This window comes from Urocitellus parryii, chromosome 6 (genome assembly GCF_045843805.1).
Source record: "Urocitellus parryii isolate mUroPar1 chromosome 6, mUroPar1.hap1, whole genome shotgun sequence".
Taxonomy (NCBI): Eukaryota; Metazoa; Chordata; class Mammalia; order Rodentia; family Sciuridae; genus Urocitellus; species Urocitellus parryii.
In genome coordinates, this window is record NC_135536.1 from 22636751 (window position 1) to 22658425 (window position 21675).

Sequence of the window (21675 nt, forward strand, 5' to 3'; positions counted from 1 at the left end):
TCATGGATATCAGCTCTTTTGAGTATGGGCTCTGCAGTGCTCTCTGGTAAGATCTGGTTTAGGAGATGTGCACTCCCAAGGCAGTTTGAATATGTCCTGTCCTGTGACTGGTAAGGATCTCACGAAAGGACTTGGATAGAGATTTCTGGGTGTTCCATCCTCTGTATACCTTGGGTATTCTGGCAGATTTCCACATAAGGAGTTTCCCAGGCTATTCATTGTTATTGGTGTTTGTATTTTAGTGGGTGATAGTCTCTATACATTCTGTAGTACTTTTTTTTGTGGCTTATAACCCAAAGGTTCAAGTGTTTTGGCATCCAAAGACCAACCTGCATTAAAGGGTTATGCCCATCCCCTCCTAGCTTGATGCTTATTGTGACTCCTACTTGATTATTCTTTATGTGGTATTTTATTATGGAGAAAAAGAGTTACTTAATCACTCTCCTGAGGAATTCTTCCACTTAGAAAAAGCATCTTAGGAATCTTAGGACATCAAATAAGGGTTTGAGAACACTAAAAATGTTGAATAAATAACTTAATTTCTCTGACCAGATTTCTTCTTCTGTAAAAGAATTATAGTATCACCTGTCCTACTCAGCTGAAATGGCTATTAAATCAAATTAAGGATGGCCTGAAAATGTGTTTCTGAAAGTTATAAATTTTATAGAAAATTAATTGTTTTAGGATGTATAAAACAAAACTGTTTTAATCATAAAAGGCAAAAGCTATTAAATGTTTCTATTTTGATTTTGCCCAGTGTAGGTTATTTGTTGAAGATAATAATGTAAAATTTCCTCAGCTTTTCTTGTTTTTGTATGCCAGTGGAAGGTTATGAGTTATGTCTTTCTAGAAACTATCTGAATATTGTGAGTGTTCAGTTAGTAAGAACTGATTTTGCTCAATATAGTAGCTCTTTTGTGGAAGCACATTAATTTTGCATTAATTCCTATTTTATTAATTCATCATTAGATCAAGAGCTAGGTTCAAGTTGTTAAAAGACATTAACAGCATAAACAAAATTATAAGCCAGTTAACTGTGCTTCTGTATACATAGAACATAATTGCAATGTAAATAAAGACTTGACATTTATGTGCTAATTCAAATTGGCCTAGCTTGAAACTGTATTTCTTTAATTCATATTTTTCGCTAAAGCAAATATTCCCTATCCTCTTACTCCAAATGGATGAGATAATTCCATTTCAATTTTTCTTGATTGATAAACCATGCTTGGAGGTACCATCTGGAGATTGTTGTTGGGTTTCTGCCAAAGATTTAAATCAGGCTTGCAAAAAGTTACCTGCCTAAGGCAAGAAACTGCACTGATTTAATAGAAAAGAACATGCTTTTATTTTACCATCTGGTAAAATAAAGTGAAAACACTTTGAAAAGTTTTAATATTTGCTTTACCATGATAGCACTATATTATAGATAATATTTCTGAAATGTAAAGATTGCGGAAATTAGGGACCCTAGTTACCAAAATTTGATCAGTCAGATGATCAGAAGTCTGATATGAAGGTTTATCCAGAGATCTTGATGCTAATGGCAAATGTTTCATCATAATAAAGGCAAGACAGGAGTAGAGAAAAATATGGCAAGTTATAAACTATCTCATAATTTCTCATGGGCAGGGCTGAAAGTCCTAGGCCTGTTCGGATTTGGTAAAATGTGATGATTATCCTTTATCATTTGCTTTTTGTTTTTTTGTTTGTTTTACAGATATCTGCTTGGCAGATTAATCAAAGGCAAGAAAGGCTAATCTATGTTCTGAGAACTTCCCCCAGCAAGACCCCTGTTACAGACTGTAGGCCAAGTTGACCGTGCTGCCATATATCCCTCCACCCAGATATTATTCTAGGGTCCACCAGTGTGAAGATGACCAGTGCCTTCCTAGCATGACGACCTTGGACCACGTAATTGCTACGCATCAGTCAGAGTGGGTCTCCTTCAATGAAGAGCCACTTTTTCCTGTCCCTTCTGAGGGTAAGGAATGCTTTCATTTCCTAATGTGACAAGATTGGTGAAGAACCATGCCTGCTTGTTATATTTTCTACTTGGTCATTCTTTGAAAAAGGATCTTAACAACGAAGAAAGTCTACTTTAGTCACCTTCCCAAGATGTGTGAATTTTTAAATTTATAAGTCTAGAGATGCATCTAAGTAACCTTAGGGCCTAGAAAAGAGCCTGGAAATACCAAAGGTATTGGTTCTTAAGGAACATAAACTTTATCTTTACAAAGTACTTCACTATTAGCCTTTTTGGCGCTTACTCCCACCAGCAGTTTGGGTTTTCTGAATTTTTAACGTGAAGCTGTTAAAAGTGACTGGCTCCAGAGCCATATTGCTTGAGTTCAAATCCTGGCTTCATCATAGATAAGTGGTATACCCTTGGGAAATTTATTTATTTAACCTCTCTGTTCAGTTTCATTATCTGCCTAAGAGGGTAATGGTGGTATCTGCTTGGGAAGGTTGAATGAGAATCAAACAAATTAACATACATAAAATGCTTAGAATAGTGCCTGGCACATAGAAAGAGCTCAGCATGGCCATCTCTGGTCACGATAAAGGTGATTATAGTGTCTTTTAGGGAACTAATGCTCAGGAATGAAGGCCAAGGCAGAATCCAGGGAATATTTATAGAGCCATGCCAGTTGGTCCTGTTCCACAGCTGCCATTGCCAGCTGAAATCATCCGACCTTCATTTATAACACCTGGAAAATATGAATCTACAGTGCCACCCAAGGTGATACCCATATGGCTACTGAGTCCTTGAAATATGGCGAATCTGAATTGAAATGTTCTGAAGGTAAAAAGTACCTAACTTGCATTTTGAACACCTAATTTTAAAAAAAGTGAAATATCTCATCAACAGTTTTTATATTGATTACATGTTGAAATTATATATTTCCAATATACTGGGTTGAAATGCATATTATTAAAAATGGCTTCTTGGGCCAGGCATGGTGGCACATGCCTGTAATTCCAGTGGCTTGGGAGGCTGAGGCAGGAGGATTAATAGTTCAAAGCCAGCCTCAGCAACAGTAAGGTGCTAAGCAACTCATTGAGACCCTATTTTAAAATAAAATACAAAATAGGGGGTGGGAATGTGGCTCAGTGGTTGAGTGCCTCTGAATTCAATTCCTGGTACCCCACCACCACCACCACAAAAAAAAAAAAAAAAAAAAAAAAAGTTTCTTGGTCTAGGGATTTAGTTTAGTGGTAAAGATGTGCTTTGCATGAAAAAGACATTGGGTTCAATGGCTCACTTTTATTACTATGGCTCATCTCTTATTACTATTAGGTAGTTCTACTCTAAAGACTTTGGTTATATGCAGGTTGCCAATTTATTTGGCTAGTGATATGAAAAAGGATTTTATGTTAATTCTATGCTTTTTAAAAATTTTCATGTAAGTAGCTGGGTATGTGGTGCATACCTGTAATTCTAGTGACCCAAGATGCTGAGGCATAAGATTGCAGGTTTGAGGCCAGATCAGCAAGTTAAAAGGCCCTAAGCAACTTAGTAAGACCCTGTCTTAAAATTTAAAAGTTTCAAAAAGGTCTGGGGATGTAGCTCTGTGGTAAAACACACCTGGGATCAATCTCCATTACAAAAACAAAACAAAACAAAAAAATTCATGTGCTAAAAATTGGTGGGTTTTGGCATAAATTTGATGAATTTTAGCACATATGTAAATATATCCACCATCATATGCAGTATATGGTTCTTTTATTTAAAAAAAAAACCCGCAAACATTCTAAGTGTATTACACATTCCAGGACCAATAAAGTGATACAAAGCTACAGGAAGAGCCTCGGTATCATATTCACATAGTCATTAGTGCAGAGTTTGCACCTGTTGCATGAAGACATGCATAGCTTGGACTACACAGTTTGAAATTTGTATTTAAATATTTTTGGTCTGAAGAAAAGTACTACTGTTCAGACACAGTCTCCAGAAGCTTCTGTTGCCTTTCATTTGTTCCATTCAACTTAGTTATATTTCTTATTTGACTTCTCTAAGTATTTTAATTTGTAATCCTCAAGCCCTGGAGTACATACTGAGATAAAAATAGTGAATAAGATTCCACTTCTTAACCTGTATAGAAACTGACTGGGGACATGCTAATATAGTTTTTACAATTACTGGAGAAACAGTTATTTAGCATAGGGATGGATCAGAATGACTGTTTCATCTTCCCACCCACTATAATGGTAAGTCCCATGGTCATCCTTTGCCCATCCTTAGTGTTTGCCTCTGTAAGACAGTTCTGATGACTGTACTTCCTCACATAGCAGTATCTGGTATCTCTTTCAGGGGGCACTGAAGAACACCTCCCAGTACTGTCATCTTCTTCAGACCAGTCTGAGACTTCCTCTGGGGAGAACCATGTGGTGGATGGAGCCTCCCAGGACCTTTCCCACTCAGAGCAGGATGATTCCTCTGAAAAGATGGGTCTCATCTCTGAAGTGGCCTCTCCTCCCGAGAGCCCCGAGCAGCCCTCACTTGACCTGGCCTCAGCCATCAGCAACTGGGTTCAATTTGAAGATGACACACCCTGGGCCAGCACCTCACCATCTCCCAAAGAAACAGGTGGGGAAGGCAGGAAGAAAAGGTCTGCCTTGGTATGTGCTCAGTAGGATGCTTTTCTGTGGGAAGTATTTAGGGCTGCCAGGATTCTATTTTATTTGCTCCAGCATAGGAGAAAGTAGACAGAGATCTCATATGGTTTAATTATATAGTGGTTTTTTTCCCAATATTTTCCCAGTTGTAATGGACATAATATCTTTATTTTATTTATTTATTTTCATGTGATGCTGAGGATCAAACCCAGTGCCCCACATGTGCAAGGCAGGTGCTCTACCACTGAGCTACAGCCCCATACACACAAAAGAATTTACATGTTCTGGGCATTTTCAGCCTTTTACCCTTGTCCTTGGCTGTTGACTTGTCTTTAGAAGAATACATGTATTTTTAAAACTATTAGGAATTGGAATTATTTATGTATCTAAATTGTAATTTCCTTATGCATACAAATGAATGTCTCTCAAAGAGTAGATCACTAACCATGTCTTGTAGAGTCCCCAGTGAGATTAGTTGAACATGGAGATTCTCATATCTCAGACTACTGAATGGATTCCAGATCTTCAGGAGTGAAGATGGTTGAAACTAGTAAAGCACTGATTTTGTGGCATTTAAATGGCTAGAAGCTGTACTGAGAAACTCAGAGAAGCCAGTTGTTAGTTCCCTTTCTGGCAGCCTGGCTATTTATTGTTGTCATATACTGAAACATCAAAGGTGATTGGATAACTTTTGAGTCTATATTAGTTTCTACTTGCTGCTATAATAATGTATCACAAACATAGTAGCTTAAACAACATGAGACTATATGATTTTAAAATTCTGTGTCCTGAGTGCCCTGGGGTGTTGTCAAGACTGCATTCCTTTCTGAAGGCTCTAAGGGCAAATCTATAACTTGGCCCTTTACAGCTTCCAGAGGCTGCCTACATTTTTTGACATGTGACCACCCTCTTTGTCTCCAAATCCAGGCATGTAGCATCTCTCTGTCTTACAAAATGACATCTTTTTTTAAAAATATTTTTTAATTGTTGATGTACCTTTATTTTTTTATTTATTTATATGTGGTGCCAAGGATCGAACCTAGTGCCTCACATATGTTAGGCAAGCACTCTGCCACTGAGCCACAACCCCAGCTCACAAAATGACATCTTTTTTGCCTCTCTCTTCCATTCTGAAGGACCCTCTGAAAAGATGGGTCTCATCTCTGAAGTGGCCTCTCCTCCCGAGAGCCCCGAGCAGCCCTCACTTGACCTGGCCTCAGCCATCAGCAACTGGGTTCAATTTGAAGACGACACACCCTGGGCCAGCACCTCACCATCTCCTAAAGAAACAGGTGGGGGAGGCAGAAAGAAAAGTTCTATCTTGGTATTCTTTGTCCCACAAGAATAATTTCCTCATTTTTCTGTTTGTAAGGCAATGTTTTCTGGTTTAACTTTATACAAATTATTTGTTTTTCAAATATATTTTCAACACCAATAAAATGATTTTTAAGAAGATATAAAACATGGTTCAACCATATAATAAACATTTCAATTTTTACATAATAATTTGCACCTTTATGTATACTTTTCATATGTAAGTGTGAGCTTTTCAGTGAATTATTGTGCTACTCAAAGGAGCATGGATGATGTGACAGGTCCAACAGGCTTCCACTCTGGCTGGGGAGGGTGGAAAAGACCCTTTTTGACTATCTAACATTGCTAAGGCACTGATCTAAGCATTTTTACATGCAGTGGAAAGTTATTGAACTCTGGTACTATGGTTTGAATGTTTTGTCTCTCTAAATTTGTTGAAATCAAATCCCCAATATGTTGATATTAAAAGGAGGGAAGACTTTGGGAGGTGAATAGGTCATGAGGATGGAATCCTTGTGATTGGGAGTAGTGCCTTTATAAAAGATACTTGAAGGAGCTGTCCCCACATTTGACAACATAGTGTTTGTCCTTTGTGCTATATGAGGGCACAACTAAAATTAAGGAATGGGTCCTCACCAAACCCTGAATCTGTTAGTGCCTTGATCTCAGACTTCCCAGTTTCTAGAATGGTGAGCAATAAATTTCTATTGTTCATAAATTTCCCAGTCTAAGGCATTTTGTTATGGCAGCAGAAACAGACTAAGAAAATAGTAATGAATAAGTACAGAAGTATATATTTTTTTATTTTTAACAGGATACTTTTTTTTTTCAGTACTGGAGATTAAACCCAGAGCTTTGCATAAGCTAGGCAAGTGCCCTACCACTGAGCAACATCCCAGATCTTTTATTTTGTTACTGTTGTTTTATTTTGAGACAGAGCCTCACTGAGTTGCCCAGGCTGAACTTAAACTCACAGTCCTTCTGCCTTGGCTTCCCAAGTAGCTAGGATTGCAGGCATGTGCCACCATGCCCAGCTAATAAGATATATTTATTGAATACTTACTCTCTTAGGCACCATGATAAATACTTTAACTCTGTCATCTCATATATTCTTTATAGTAATCATACGAAAAATAGACAAAAAATAGGTAATTCATTGTATGAATTACCCATATACAGTTTTCCAGTACCTTAGCAATGGTCAATCAGATGGCTTTCAATGTTTTTTGGGGGGGAGAGGGGGTGCTAGAAATGGAATCCAGGGACACATACATGCTATGCAGGTGCTCTACCACTGAGCCACACCCCCAGTCCCAGCTTTTATGAATTATATTCATAATACGAATTATATTCATATTTCTATGAGGAGACTGAAACAGGTAGTGGTTTGAGAATGTGCCCAACGTTGTGCACTAGGAAGCAGCAGAAGAGAGCTCCATTAACTGACCCCAGAATCTTGGAACAGCATAGGGTGTGCTGTGTAATTTGTGCCTTTCTCTTCCTTTTGTTGCTGCTCTAGAGCCTTCTGCTCCTTTCTTACAGGGGAGGTGAGGCCAGGCATAGGAGGCGAAAGGTAGGTGGAATTGTGTTTCTCCACTTGCCCTAAAATAGCCATACCTTTAGGTCACTGATTATATTCATAGCATTCAGATTTTTTACATTTTTTTCATATCTTACCTTTAGCCTCATCAAAGATTTTGTGGTTGCTCAAAACTGTTTATATATCAGATGGGTCAGTTTGCTTCTCTTCCCCATTTGTTATTGTAAAACTAATTTGGGGGTAAGTCTTAATTACGTTGCCCCCATCTAAGGATTCTATCCTATTTACAATGGTTTTAATGTATTGGTAAAACTTTATTCTTTAAGGCTACAGTTGCCTATTGACCCCAGGGACTTGCCAAGGGGTCTGTATGGTCAAAATTATTTTCATAGTAATTCTAAGATTTTATTTGCCCTTTTTACTGCATTGGCATTTGCATTGATGGTACAGAAGTAATGGTGAGTTAAATTTCTGGCCTTTATGTACTCATAATAAAGAAAACCCTTCAATTTCACTTAACAATATACTTGATGAAGTAGTACAAAGTATTAATTTTATTGAATCTTGATTCTTCAGTATATCTTTTTTAATATCCTTTGTGATATATTGGAAAATAAACAAAACACTTTTGCTCCATAACAAAGTGTAGTGGTTATTTGAAGGGTGCTTATCTTGTAAAAATTGGAGTATAAATTGTTTTTTAAAAATTTAATCATTTAAAAATGAGAATTATTTAAAATTATTTTTAAAAATTAAAACAATGCAAAAATATACTCAATGAAAACAATATCCATATTTTAAAGACAAGATCCAGTTAATACTTGCATGACTCTGATACACTAATCCTGGTTCATTCTAGTAAAACTTTATTTATAAAAATAGGTGATTAACCATTTGACTATAGTTTGCTGCTTTGATTTTTTGAAATTATTACATTAGAGTATTAGTTTATGACTGAGTTTTTTGCATCCCCTTAAATTTTGTACCCAAGGCAAGTGTATCACTTGTTTTACCCTAATCCCAGCCCTGAAGTGTTCTAAAGATATGATATTTATTAGTATTGCTAGAAAAAAAATCAAGAAATGACAACTTTCAAATGCATGAAAGCATAATTTTGGCTTGAAAATTGCTCAGACATTAATATCCATCTTTTTCATGTATGAAAAGTTCACTCAACCTTGCCTTAGGAGCCTGTAGGATGATTTGCCAGCAGACTTGATTCCTGATGAGTAGGCAAACAGCATGAATAAGCTTGGTGTAGGACTAGCCCTGCAAGCAGACACACACACACACATACACACTTTTTCTCACACACGCAGTGCTTCTAACCTGTAAGTCTAAGAACCACAGAGGATTCTGCAACAGAAGAGTAGTTTAAAAAAAAAAAAAAGGAAATAAATTTAAGAGTCAAATCCTAAATCTCTTGCTAGTATCCAGTTTGACTCATTAGTGAACCTACTAAATAAAAGGCTGCAGAATATATTCCTTTTACTCAAACTCCCTAGATTTCCTCCCTTAGGGTATGTTTAACAATAAGGAAGAGTGGTTGGTAGAACTGAAACCAAGTGATAAGCAGAAGAAGCTAGGCCTTTAGTCCACTCAACATGGATAATGTGACATTGCTCAGGTTAGACAATTGTTCTATTCTGAAGGTTGTTAGGCAGCTCAGACTTTAATTTGAATCTGAAACATCTGGATACATGTGCTGTGTCAATAATACCACATATATAACTATAGTAATTACACAGAAATAACCCTGATGTGCAGCAAATATCCTCCTCCTGATAGACATCTTGAGACTTCTTGCACACACTACTATATGCCCTGTTCATTGGCTGTGTTTAATTTTGAGATATGATAGGCTGAATAACAGTACCAAAAGACATTAGGTCCTAGTTCCTGGAACCTAAAAATCTTATTTGGAAAAAGGGTCTTTGCAGATGTGATTAAGGATTCTGAGATGGGGAGATGATCCTGGGTTATCTGTGGGGTCGCTAAATACAAATATGTGCATTTTTATAAAAGAGTGCCAGAGGGAGCTTTTGCCCACACAGAGAAGACAATGTGAAGGTAGAACTTAAAGATTTGAAGATGTTGGTCTTAAAGATTAGAGTGATAAAGCCATAGTCAAGGAATACCAGGAGCTACCAGAAACTGGAAGAGGCAAGGAATAAATTTTCCCCTGAGCCTCTGGAGGGAATATGGATCTGCTGACATTTTGATTTTGGCAAAGGGATTCTGATTTCAGATTTCTGGCCTTCAGAACCATGAGAAAATAAATTAGTTGTTGTAAGTTATCAAGGAAACTAATGCACTGTTTCTAAATTTTTTTTTTTGTTGTTGCTTTGGTGTGTGTGTGTGTGTGTGTGTGTGTGTGTGTGTGTGTGTGTGTGTTGGGGTTTGAACTCAGGAGTGCTTTACCATCCTCTGTCCTTTTTATTTCTTTATTTTGAGATAGGGTCTCACCAAGTTGCTGAGGCTGCAATCTTCCTGCCTTGGCATCCTGAATTGCTGGGATTACAGGCACAGGAACCCAACCTCTAGATTATTATTCTTTTTTTTTCCAATTATAAATTCTTAAAGTGGAACCATTTGCATAAGGCTGAAAAATAAGTCAGTGTGGGCCAGAGGGCATCTCTAATAGCACGGCCATTTGTTAAGTTCTATGCTTGCCACTATGCTTTATCTCTAAGCCTTACAACCCTTTATAATTTGTTCATTGAATCACTGCATATTAAGTCCTTATTCTCTGCAGTTTTGCTAGGTGTGGGTATTCAAAGACATATTTACTGCTCAGAATATAACAAACATTGAGCTTCTTCCTGAGTCCTCGAGTAGGAAACAACCTGTGCCCTCATGATTTCTTCCATCTGCTTCTAGTTGATAGTCAACTGCATGTCTTTTCATGCATGTCTTTCTACCACAACATGTCTTTTTGTTGTTAATGTTTTTCATTTCATGGTAGCTGAGAATTTGGAACTAGCACTGAAAAAGCAAAGGAAGAGGTAGTTGTTGAAAGAATTGCATGCCTGAGAGTTTCATTTTTATAGCCAGATCCATCTATTGTCTTTTCTTGTGAAAAATTAAATCAGAACTCAAAGCACTTTTCCTTGTTAGTTATCATTTACTTTTGGAGCTTCCTCAAAGCTCCTACTCAAATTTTCCCTAAACTAGTGGTGCCTACTTAGAAATCACAGAAAGGTGCCCAATTTACATAAGATATGTGGCCATCTCGTGCTGTTTAGTCTAATCTGACAACAACAACAAAAAAATGATTTGTGCATCAATTTATGACTTATCTACTACCCCTATCAAATACTGTTCTTTATTCATTAATTTCCATAAGTCAGGTCCTGGATCTTTTTGGTGCCACAGTTGCATTTTTTGTGTATCAAGCAAACTTTTTTAGTATGGATAACTCAGAAGTGAAATGGAATTGGGACAAGAGAAATGTTAGACATGCTGTGTTTAAACATGAAAGTGATTTGAAATCTTCATTGTAAGTGTGGGCTATATAGGTTTGTCTCCATGCATGCAGGAGATGAAATTCAGCCAGAGAAAGTAATTCTTGGCCTCAGCTACCTTCCTAATCACACCAGTATCGCCACAGCAAACTGATTTCTATAATAGATAATTGCAATTTTCAGTTTCTTCCATTCCCTTGTCTTATTTGCTTCTGTTGAGTAACCAGACTTTCAAATCAAATACTCTGGAGTCAGAAGAAAAGAAAGGGATGTTTTTCCTGGTTCCGTGACATGCAGTATGCCTGTGGATTTCCACTTCTATGAGAAGGTTGAGATCTTGTCCTGAGGGAAATGTGAGAGGGAGGAAGAGAAGTGGGACTGATAGTACTGTTTTATCCTTGATTTGTGGAAGGAAAAGTTTAGCTAGCTATTTCATACCTGAATATCCTGATTTGCAAAGAAAGTTGGGTAACACAGGGTATTACATACAAAGGAGTGGCCATGTGGAGAAATCATATCTGGGATACTTCTTTCCTTCCCTCACTTTTTTTCACTCTTTGAAGTTTGGCAAATAAAGAGCAAAGAAAAAAAACCCAACTAAACAAACAAACACAAAAGAATATATCTTTTAAGCTGTTCTACCTAAGAATAAAGCCAAGGAAGCATTGGATTTCAGCCTGGAATGGGAATGTACTATTTGTCCTAATTAAAATGCAAGGAGGCTGTAGGCACAGTGGAATCAGGGACAAAGAGACTGTCATTAGTGGCACAGCTTTTAGTTTTATGGCATTTAAATGGCCAGAAGTTGCACTGAGGAGTTTAGAGAAGCCAGGGAATTGTTAGTCCCCACCTTGGTGACCTGGCTACTTATTTTATTGTGCACTGACACATAATAAGGATGATTGGATAACTAGGAGCAACCATTAGTGGGGAAAACAACTCCAGAAATACTTAAATCCATCAAAGGAACAACTTTCTTTTGGACTTTAACTAGGGCAGGATTTGGAGTGAATTAGTGCCATCGTGATTGGTCTAGGGAAAAGAAGGTACACGATGATATTTAGAAATATATGATTAAAATAAAGTGAGAGCAACAAAAATCTTTTTTATAACCACACTTATGGGAAGGAGAGCTGCATCAATTCTTTGGACTTGAGGATAGTGGGAATAAGGGGTCAAATAAAATTATGCTCTTTAAATTTGTTGTGAATATTGTTTACTCTAAATCCCTTAAATATGGCAGAGGACAAATATAGGGTTCATCTCTTTGACTTAATAAGGCGATTTTGAGTTGGGCCATGTTGGTTAATGTTCTCTTCAAAGGATTTTTATTTAGACTTTAAGTATAAAATACTTAAACTTTCACACTTAAATTAACCACAAGAACATTGTTCACATTTCAGTTTGAAAATGCCATACTATGCAGGGTAATACAGTGAAAAATATAAAAAAATTTGACTGAAAATTCCTTTGCTACACCCTGGGCTAGATGCAGAGATATTCTGCTAGATAATGTGTAGAATCAAAGAGTAAAACAAACAAGTGAACTCTGGCAAATCTGTTCAAACTCAATTGAATCTTACTGTTGGCTAAAGAAATATTTTTGAAAAAGTAACCTAAATTAACTGTTTGTTTGTTTGTTTTTTCCCCCACATTGGGTCCTTTAGAAATAGTGATCCTGACTTTTCCTAGAGGAAAAAAAGTTTTATTAATTTATATAAGGCCTCCTCTACCTCTAAAATGTCACTGTGCATCAGGAAGAATGTTGTGGTCAGCTTACCTGTAACCTAAAATGGTTATAAAGATTCTTGCTAGGCAAAGATTTAGGATATGATATGTTTACAAATGCCTGCAGACAACTTAAAAGAGCAAAGTTCATCCTCAAAACTAAGAAGGAAAAAAAAGGGCACTAAATTAAGGTTTCCTATTCACTCATCATGTTATGCACTGATCTTCTTCCACAGACATGGCAATTTTTCGGCAAGGCCAAGGCTGAATTGGACCCATTATGCAGATACTGCAGGATGTGCATAATTACAAATATAAAAAACCTTTCATTTCCAGAGTACTTGTCCCATAGCCCAAGCAAAATACTAGTATTCCCTTGTGCTTCAAACTTCTTCCTTAAAAGCTTGGGCTAAGGCTTTCCCATTGTGTCTGGGGAAGCTAATTATCTGGGCAAGAGAAAGAACCACTTGTTTGGAGGAGGATCAGAAATGACATCAGCCGTGTAAGAGGAAGGCAAGGGTGACAACTGAGAGATTTCATCCCAAAGATTAGCCCAGTGGTTCATTTCTGTTATGTTGTTCATTCTGGCTACTGGGGGTGGGTGGTGGGTGGGGGGTGTCTTAAGATCCCAACCTTTGAGTGAATATGTAGACCAGGCCTTTTACATTTTGCATGCATATGTATTTCCCTCCTCAACAGAGGCAGTCTTATTTCTTTTAATACCTTGAATTGTTCTGTGCTTCTAAATGACATTTCTAGAGGATATACCCAGGAATAAATTTCAGCAGAGCCTTTCCTCTCTGCTGGTCTCCACTCTGCTCTTACCACTCTGCCTCTCTTATTGTTCCGGACAAGTTCATTGCTGCTCTTGCTATTTTTTCTGCCCTGAGGATTCTTCCTTCACATTTTCATTCAGAATTTGGTGCAAGTGTTGCTTCCTCAAGGAGATCCAGAACATTCTATGCCCATTTGTCAGCTTTTTCATGCTTTAAATTTTTTCACAGCCTGTGTCTCTAACTGAATTTGATCTTATATTAACTATTTTGCCTACTCATTAGGAGGAACTTATTCAGGGAGGAACTTCATTTCTCTGATTTACTCTCTGTGTTAGAATATGGTGTGTGGAACATAGTATGTGCTTACTTAATATGTGTTGACTCAGTGAATGAAAAGACGAAAAATCTATTGTAGAATACCTAAGTGACCCTCATTGGTGGTATAAATGACCATTAGGCAGACCCTGACTTCCTCTGTGAAATCATTTTTTTTTAAAGAGAATAGACAAGGAAACCAGGCCAGCCTCTTACTCGTCATGCCCTTTCTTATTAACTATTATTATCAGTTTATAATTTCCCATTGTTAAAGACTCAATACCTATATACAAATAAACACCCACATGCTATGCATATTGTTTTAGTTAGCTTTTTCATTGCTGTGACCAAAAGACCTAAAAAGACCAACATAAGAGGAAGAAAAGTTTATTTGAGGCCCACATTTTCAGAGGTCTTAGTGCATAGATGGCTGATTTCATTGTCCTGGGCTTATCACTTCATGGTGAAAGTGTGTGGAGGAGGAAAGTGGCTGGGGACATGGCTATCTGAAAGCAGAGATGGCTGTGCTTACCAGGGACAAAATATGTATAGCCCAAAGGCATGCTCCCCAGTGACCCACCTCCTCCAGCCACACTCTGCCTGCCTATGTCACCACCCTATTAATCCATTGAAGTGGAATTAATGTACTGATTAATTTATAGCTCTCATAATCCAATCATTTCACCTTTAAACTTTCTTGCATTGTCTCACATATAAGCATTGCGGAGACACCTCATGCCTAAACCATAGCACATACATGTACCACACACATATACATATACTTTAACATATATATTTAAACATATATAGCATATGCATATAACATACACACAGACATACATATCCAAATATTCACATAACATACATTTTTACCTGGGAGACTACATTTTTAAAAAGCACACTTAAAATGGTCTGCTATATTTTTGTTTTATTTAAAGGCACTATCATGCCGTGGGAGAGGGGAAGTGCTCTCAAAGTAAAATTTTCCAGTTTTCTAAGAGGAACTTAAAATTTTAACTTCAGTATTTTCCTCTTCCAGGAAATGTTCCAGCTCACCCAGGGAGGCTTTGTGGCCTATCTTAATATGCAATGTGGAACATAAAACACAATAAACTACCCAAGCATGCATCAATTAACTAGGGCATTCATGCAAAAAATATTTAGGTGCTGGGAATACAATTATGAAAAAGCTGGATACAGTTCCTGTGTTGAGGTTACCTAAACAGTTGGGCAATCTGTTACTGATGAAGCCTTCTGGGAGTGAACAAGAGCTCCTCTGAACCAGTACTGGGGACAGCTGCTTCATATGGCCAACTATGAAATAGCAGGAGAGCCACAAATGAAGAATGGAATTAGATCTGTTTTATATTCACTGATCGGGACCTTCACAGCACTGAAAAAAAAATCATCTAGTCTAGTGATTAGACAGCAAAATAAAAATAAAGGACATAACATCAAAACATATGTAAGTATTTAGCATTTTAATCTACCCAGGATCCCAAAGGAGAAAAAGAGAAAAATATTGTATTAGCTGACAGTTTATAACCTTACTTATTTTACTAGTGTTGCACTGTGTGATAGTGCCTGTTCAAGTCACTGTGAGTACAGCTGAATTTTCTTGCCTCATGAAGCACACATTCAGCTGGGGGAGCCATGCAAGAAACACCATAAAGGTAGATGTAGAGTAAGTGTGGTAGGTAATGTGATGAGTGGAAAGGAGGGAAAAGTGAGGCAGAAGAACAGAATGTGGTGAGGAGGTTGTGATTTTTTTTTTTTTAATAAGGCAGGGATTTACTTCTCAAGAAGAAAATATGAGTGAAGACCTGAGGGAAGAGAAGAAGTGAGTGAACCTAGCAGAGTTTAGGGAGGCACCTTTTATACAGGTCCCTTTTAAGCAGGAATAGCAGGTGAAAAGCACTGGAGGTGGTTTTGTTTGTGATCTGTGACTGAAGCAGAGTGAATGGTGATGTGGGGGAGGTGAGGCCTGAAGGTTAAGCAGCCCGAAGCGCCTGGGTCCTTGGAGGGCAGGTGAAGGCTTTGAGTTTTATTATGGCTAAAGTGGGAGCCATTGGAAGGTTTTAAACAAGGCATTCATGATCCAACTTCAGTTTGTTTGTTTGTCTGTCTTTGCAATGATGGGAATTAAACCCAGGGACCACTGAGCTATAAAAAAAATTTTTTTTTTTTAATTGCTAAGGCTGTACTCAAACTTGAAATCATCCGGAGTAGCTGGGATTATGGGCCTGAACCACTGTGCCCAGCCCAACTTCAGTTGAACTTTATTAAGGCTGTGTTCCTTGCTGTAGTATAGTAGCTGAAAATGGTATGGTTAAGAATCGACTGAGAGGAAGATTGATGTGTAACCACGAAGGTCTGGGTAGGAAGCCAGTGCGTTGATCCAGGCTAGGGAAGATGGTGGCTTGGTTCAGGGTGGTAGCTTGGAGATAGCTGGACATGATTTGTAATCCAAATAAAATTTTTGAAAGTAGAAGTAACAGAACTTGTGGGTCAAATATGAAAAGAATTGAGGATAACACAGTGGTTTCATTCTGATTGCTGAAAGGATAAAAAGGACTGGTTTGGCAGGAATAATAGTAACTTAGTTTTGAACATGTGAAGTTAGAGATCTAAATGGAGATTTCAAATAGATGAAGACATACGGCCTATCTGGAAATGATAACTATCACCATTTAACCCATTTTGAATAATTCTTTTGTCCCAAGCACTTTTACCCAAGGGCTTTATTAGTATTAACTTAATCCCCTAATGAAGTTTGTGCTCTTAGTCCCATTTTACAGGTGAGAAAATAGAGAAGCAGATTAATTAAGTAATTTGACCCCAGCTTCAGGTCGGAATCTATCCTGTGAGCCTGGCAATCTGGATTTAGGGCCCTTTAAGTTTCATAGGAAAGAAGAAGAGGCAGATTTTGATCTTCCTTTTGCTTTATTCTTTCTTGGGTGGATGTGATTATAAAGCATAGTGATGGCAGCAACCCACTGCTGTCTGGCTCAGGCATCAAAGGTCTGGCCCCTGGGAGAAGAGCCAGATCCAGGCTCAATAAAGATGCTTTTTCTCTCATTTCAACTAAGCTTATGGCCTAAGGACATTACTAAGAATCTAAAGAAAATAACTCATCCAAGATTTTGAAGCCATCAAGAAAGCGTATTAGACCAAAGGAGGACAGTTTATGAGCTATAGGAACTTTGCCTGTCCCCATCACATTATTCCTAGTTTCTCTTTGAAGAAGAACAAGTATGAAGAGCCAATGTGAAAATAATTAGAATAACTTCCTTTTTGACTAATCAGTCTTTTTTTGATATGTGGTTTTAATGAGTTTCAGTTGCTATTAAATATTTACAAAAATATTTAAAATGTATATTAAATTATAAAGAACAACACCTAGTTTTTAGGATATTGTCATCACACAGAAGTCCCCCTGGATTGCATTCCTGTCTTCATCATACCCTTTTTCCTCTCCCCTGTATCACCACCTTCCTGAGCTTCATGATAACAACTACGTTGCTTTTTTTCTTTTTTTTTTTTTTGACAGCTTACTACCTACATGTGCATCAAGAATGATATAACTTAATTTAGGCTGGTGTTGAACTTTGAATAAATGAAATAATGCTGTAGTTATTATTTTGTGATTTGCTCCTTTAACACATTATTTGTGATCTTTGCCCATGTCATTACCTGTAGTTGTAATTCCTTTAGTTTTTGCTGCTCTGTATCCTGCTACGTTAATAAATTAATCATATACCTTGATTAATTTATCCATGTTGTTCTTTTATTGATGGACATTTGGGTTGATTCCACTTACTGACAGTTAAGAATATGCTTTAATGAGAATTTTTGTTTTGTTTCATTTTTCCCTGAGTGTTTTAACCTATATCCTATTGAACATGTGCAAGTGTTTTTTTCATACAAAAAAGTAGGAGGGGAATTGCTGCATTGTGGGATGTATTCATCATCAAGTTCATCAGATAATACCAAATCATTTTCAAAAGCAGTTCCTATTTATTCTCCTACTGACTATATCTGTGGTTCCATTTCCCTGCCTAGGTTTGGGACTGTGATGCTTCTTTTGTCAGAAGGAGGAAGAAAGGAAGGAGAAAGAATACATTTTCATGGATTTCTTTTCAGTTACTATGCTTGAGATACCTTGGGATTTCACATTTGACAAGTAAAATCTTTTACAAGTTCTGGGAAATTCTCAGCCAGTATTTTTTCAATTTTTGCCCCTCTCCTATTTTCTTCTTTTAGGAGCCCAGATTAGATATCAATGAGAGAAGGTCAGTCTTCCCTCCATGTTTTTATCCCTCTCTCATTTTTTCATTATTTTTTAAGGAATTTTTTTATTATTCTTTCTTTTTCTCTCTCATATTTTCATCCTTGGTCTTTGTTTTTTTTTTCTTTTTTATTGTTGGTAGTTCAAAACATTACACAGTTCTTAATATATCATATTTCACAGTTTGATTCAAGTGGGTTATGAACTCCCATTTTTACCCCGTAAACAGATTGCTGTATCACATCAGTTACACTTCCATTGATTTACATATTGCCATTCTAGTGTCTGATGTATTCAGCTGTCTATCCTATTCTCTACTATCCCCCCTCCCCTCCCCTCCCCTCCCCTCTTCTCTCTCTACCCCCTCTACTGTAAATCATTTCTTCCACTTGTATTATTCTTCTCTTACCCCTCCTTTCCTCTTATATGTAATTTTGTATAACCCTGAGGATCAACTTCCATTTTCATGCAATTTCCCTTCTCTCTCCCTTTCCCTCCCACCTCTCATCCCTGTTTAATGTTAATCTTCTTCTCTAGCTCTTCGTCCCTACCCTGTCCTTAGTTACTCCCTTTATATCAATGAGGTCATTTGACATTTGTTTTTTAAGGATTGGCTAGCTTCACTTAGCATAATCTGCTCTAATGCCATCCATTTCCCTCCAAATTCTATGATTTTGTCATTTCTTAATGCAGAGTAATACTCCATTGTGTATAAATGCCACATTTTTTTTATCCATTCATCTATTGAAGGGCATCTAGGCTGGTTCCACAATCTTGCTATCGTGAATTGTGCTGCTATGAACATCGATGTAGCAGTGTCCCTGTAACATGCTCTTATTAGGTCTTTAGGGAATAGACCGAGAAGGGGAATAGCTGGGTCAAATAGTGGTTCCATTCCCAGCTTTCCAAGAAATCTCCATACTGCTTTCCAAATTGGCTGCACCACTTTGCAGTCCCACCAACAATGAACAAGTGTACCCTTTTCCCCGCATCCTCACCAGCACTTGTTGTTGTTGGACTTCCTAATGGCTGCCAATCTTACTGGAGTGAGATGGTATCTTAGGGTGGTTTTGATTTGCATTTCTCTGACTGCTAGAGATGGTGAGCATTTTTTCATGTACTTGTTGATTGATTGTATGTCCTCCTCTGAGAAGTGTCTGTTCAGGTCCTTGGCCCATTTGTTGATTGGGTTATTTGTTATCTTATTGTCTAATTTTTTGAGTTCTTTGTATACTCTGGATATTAGGGCTCTATCTGAAGTGTGAGGAGTAAAGATTTGTTCCCAGGATGTAGGCTCCCTATTTACCTCTCTTATTGTTTCTTTTGCTGAGAAAAAACTTTTTAGTTTAAGTAAGTCCCATTTGTTGATTCTAGTTGTTAACTCTTGCGCTATGGGTGTCCTATTGAGGAATTTGGAGCCCGACCCCACAGTATGTAGATCATAGCCAATTTCTTCTATCAGATGCCATGTCTCTGATTTAATATCAAGCTCCTTGATCCATTTTGAGTTAACTTTTGTGCATGGTGAGAGAAAGGGATTCAATTTCATTTTGTTGCATATGGATTTCCAGTTTTCCCAGCACCATTTGTTGAAGATGCTATCCTTCCTCCATTGCATGCTTTTAGCCCCTTTATCAAATATAAGATAGTTGTAATTTTATGGATTGGTTTCTGTGTCCTCTATTCTGTACCATTGGTCCACCCGCCTGTTTTGGTACCAGTACCATGCTGTTTTTGTTACAATTGCTCTATAGTATAGTTTGAAGTCTGGTATCGCTATCCCGCCTGATTCACACTTCCTGCTTAGCATTGTTTTTGCTATTCTGGGTCTTTTATTTTTCCATATGAATTTCATGATTGTTTTATCTATTTCTACAAGAAATGCTGTTGGGATTTTGATTGGCATTGCATTGAACTTATAGAGAACTTTTGGTAATATCGCCATTTTGATGATGTTAGTTCTGCCTATCCATGAACAGGGTATATTTTTCCATCTTCTAAGGTCTTCTTCTATATCTCTCTTTAGGGTTCTGTAGTTTTCATTGAATAAGTCTTTCACCTCTTTTGTTAGGTTGATTCCCAAGTATTTTATTTTTTTTGAGAATATTGTGAATGGAGTGGTTGTCCTCATTTCCATTTCAGAGGATTTGTCGCTGATATACAGGAATGCCTTTGATTTATGCGTATTGATTTTATATCCTGCCACTTTGCTGAATTCATTTATTAGCTCTAATAGTTTCTTTGTAGACCCTTTTGGTTCTGCTAGGTATAGAATCATGTCATCTGCAAATAGTGATAATTTAAGTTCTTCTTTTCCTATTTTTATGCCTTTAATTTCTTTCGACTGTCTAATTGCTCTGGCTAGTGTTTTGAGAACTATGTTGAACAGAAGTGGTGAGAGAGGGCATCCCTGTCTTGTTCCAGATTTTAGAGGGAATGCCTTCAATTTTTCTCCATTCAGAAAGATGCTAGCCTGAGGCTTAGCATAGATTGCTTTTACAATGTTGAGGTATGCTCCTGTTATCCCTAGTTTTTTGAGAGTTTTGAACATAAAGGGATGCTGTACTTTGCCGCAAACTGCCCGGCCCCGGGCCGGCTGAGTCCCGCTCCTGCTGCCGAGCACTGCCTGCGGCACCCCTGCTGAGCGATCCCCTGCTGAGCTGTCAGTGCACACGGGCTTGCAATCTTGCAACCCGGTTGGGCACAAAAACACAAGCCAGTCAAACTGAGACAAAGTTTTATTTAGAGAGAGGCCGTGTGCGTCCCCTAACAGGTGGGTCCGCCACGTGTGTGTTCTACCTGAGCCGGGGGGGTTTCCCCTTCCCCCGGAACACCCTCCTACCATCCTTTCCCAACCAATGGGAACTCTCCCATTACAAGAGTGACATGAGTAACCTGAGTCCTGAAAATGGGCCCAGCTAGACAGCATGAGTCCAATTACCATATGAATGTGAATTGCTGGCTGGCAGTCAATAAAATCCAAAGGTGCCTGTATCAATATTTTTGCTGTGGCTCCTAACAGTACTTTGTCGAATGCTTTTTCCGCATCTATCAAGATGATCATATGGTTCTCATTTTTAAGTCTATTGATGTGGTGAATAACATTTATTGATTTCCGTATATTGAACCAGCCTTGCATACCAGGGATGAATCCTACTTGATCATGGTGCACAATTTTTTTGATATGTTTTTGTATCCGATTTGCCAGAATTTTATTGAGGATTTTTGCATCTAGGTTCATTAGAGATATTGGTCTGTAGTTTTCTTTCTTTGAAGTGTCTTTGTCTGGTTTCGGAATCAGGGTGATGTTGGCCTCGTAGAATGAATTTGGAAGTTCTCCTTCTTTTTCTATTTCCTGAAATAGCTTGAAAAGTATTGGTATTAGTTTCTCTTTAAAGGTTTTGTAAAACTCTGCTGTATACCCATCCGGTCCTGGGCTTTTCTTAGATGGTAATCTTTTGATGGTTTCTTCTATTTCCTCTATTGTTATTGGTCTGTTTAGGTTGTCTATATCCTCCTGACTCAATCTGGGCAGATTATATGACTTAAGAAATTTATCGATGCCTTCACTATCTTCTATTTTATTGGAGTATAAGGATTCAAAATAATTTCTGATTATCTTCTGTATTT

The 21675-nt window shown here is 37.7% G+C and overlaps 1 protein-coding gene across 10 annotated transcripts in view; it reads left to right on the forward strand.

Annotated features, from left to right (window-relative positions):
* Ston2 (stonin 2) overlaps nucleotides 1-21675 on the forward strand; it is a 153875-nt gene that overhangs the window by 28595 nt on the left and 103605 nt on the right. For 6 of the 10 annotated variants that reach the window (XR_003301998.2, XR_003301997.2, XM_026402432.2 and 3 more), the window contains exons 2-4: nucleotides 1721-1984; nucleotides 4316-4591; nucleotides 5757-5912. Coding sequence is in view for 7 of the 10 variants with exons in the window: in XM_026402432.2 (XP_026258217.1) it covers nucleotides 1897-1984; nucleotides 4316-4591; nucleotides 5757-5912 (520 nt within the window). In the remaining 3 variants the exon portion in view is untranslated. Of the gene's footprint in view, nucleotides 1-1720; nucleotides 1985-4315; nucleotides 4624-5756; nucleotides 5913-21675 lie in introns of those variants that run through there. The other 4 variants (XM_077800093.1, XM_026402486.2, XM_077800094.1 and 1 more) reach the window with 3 other exon arrangements.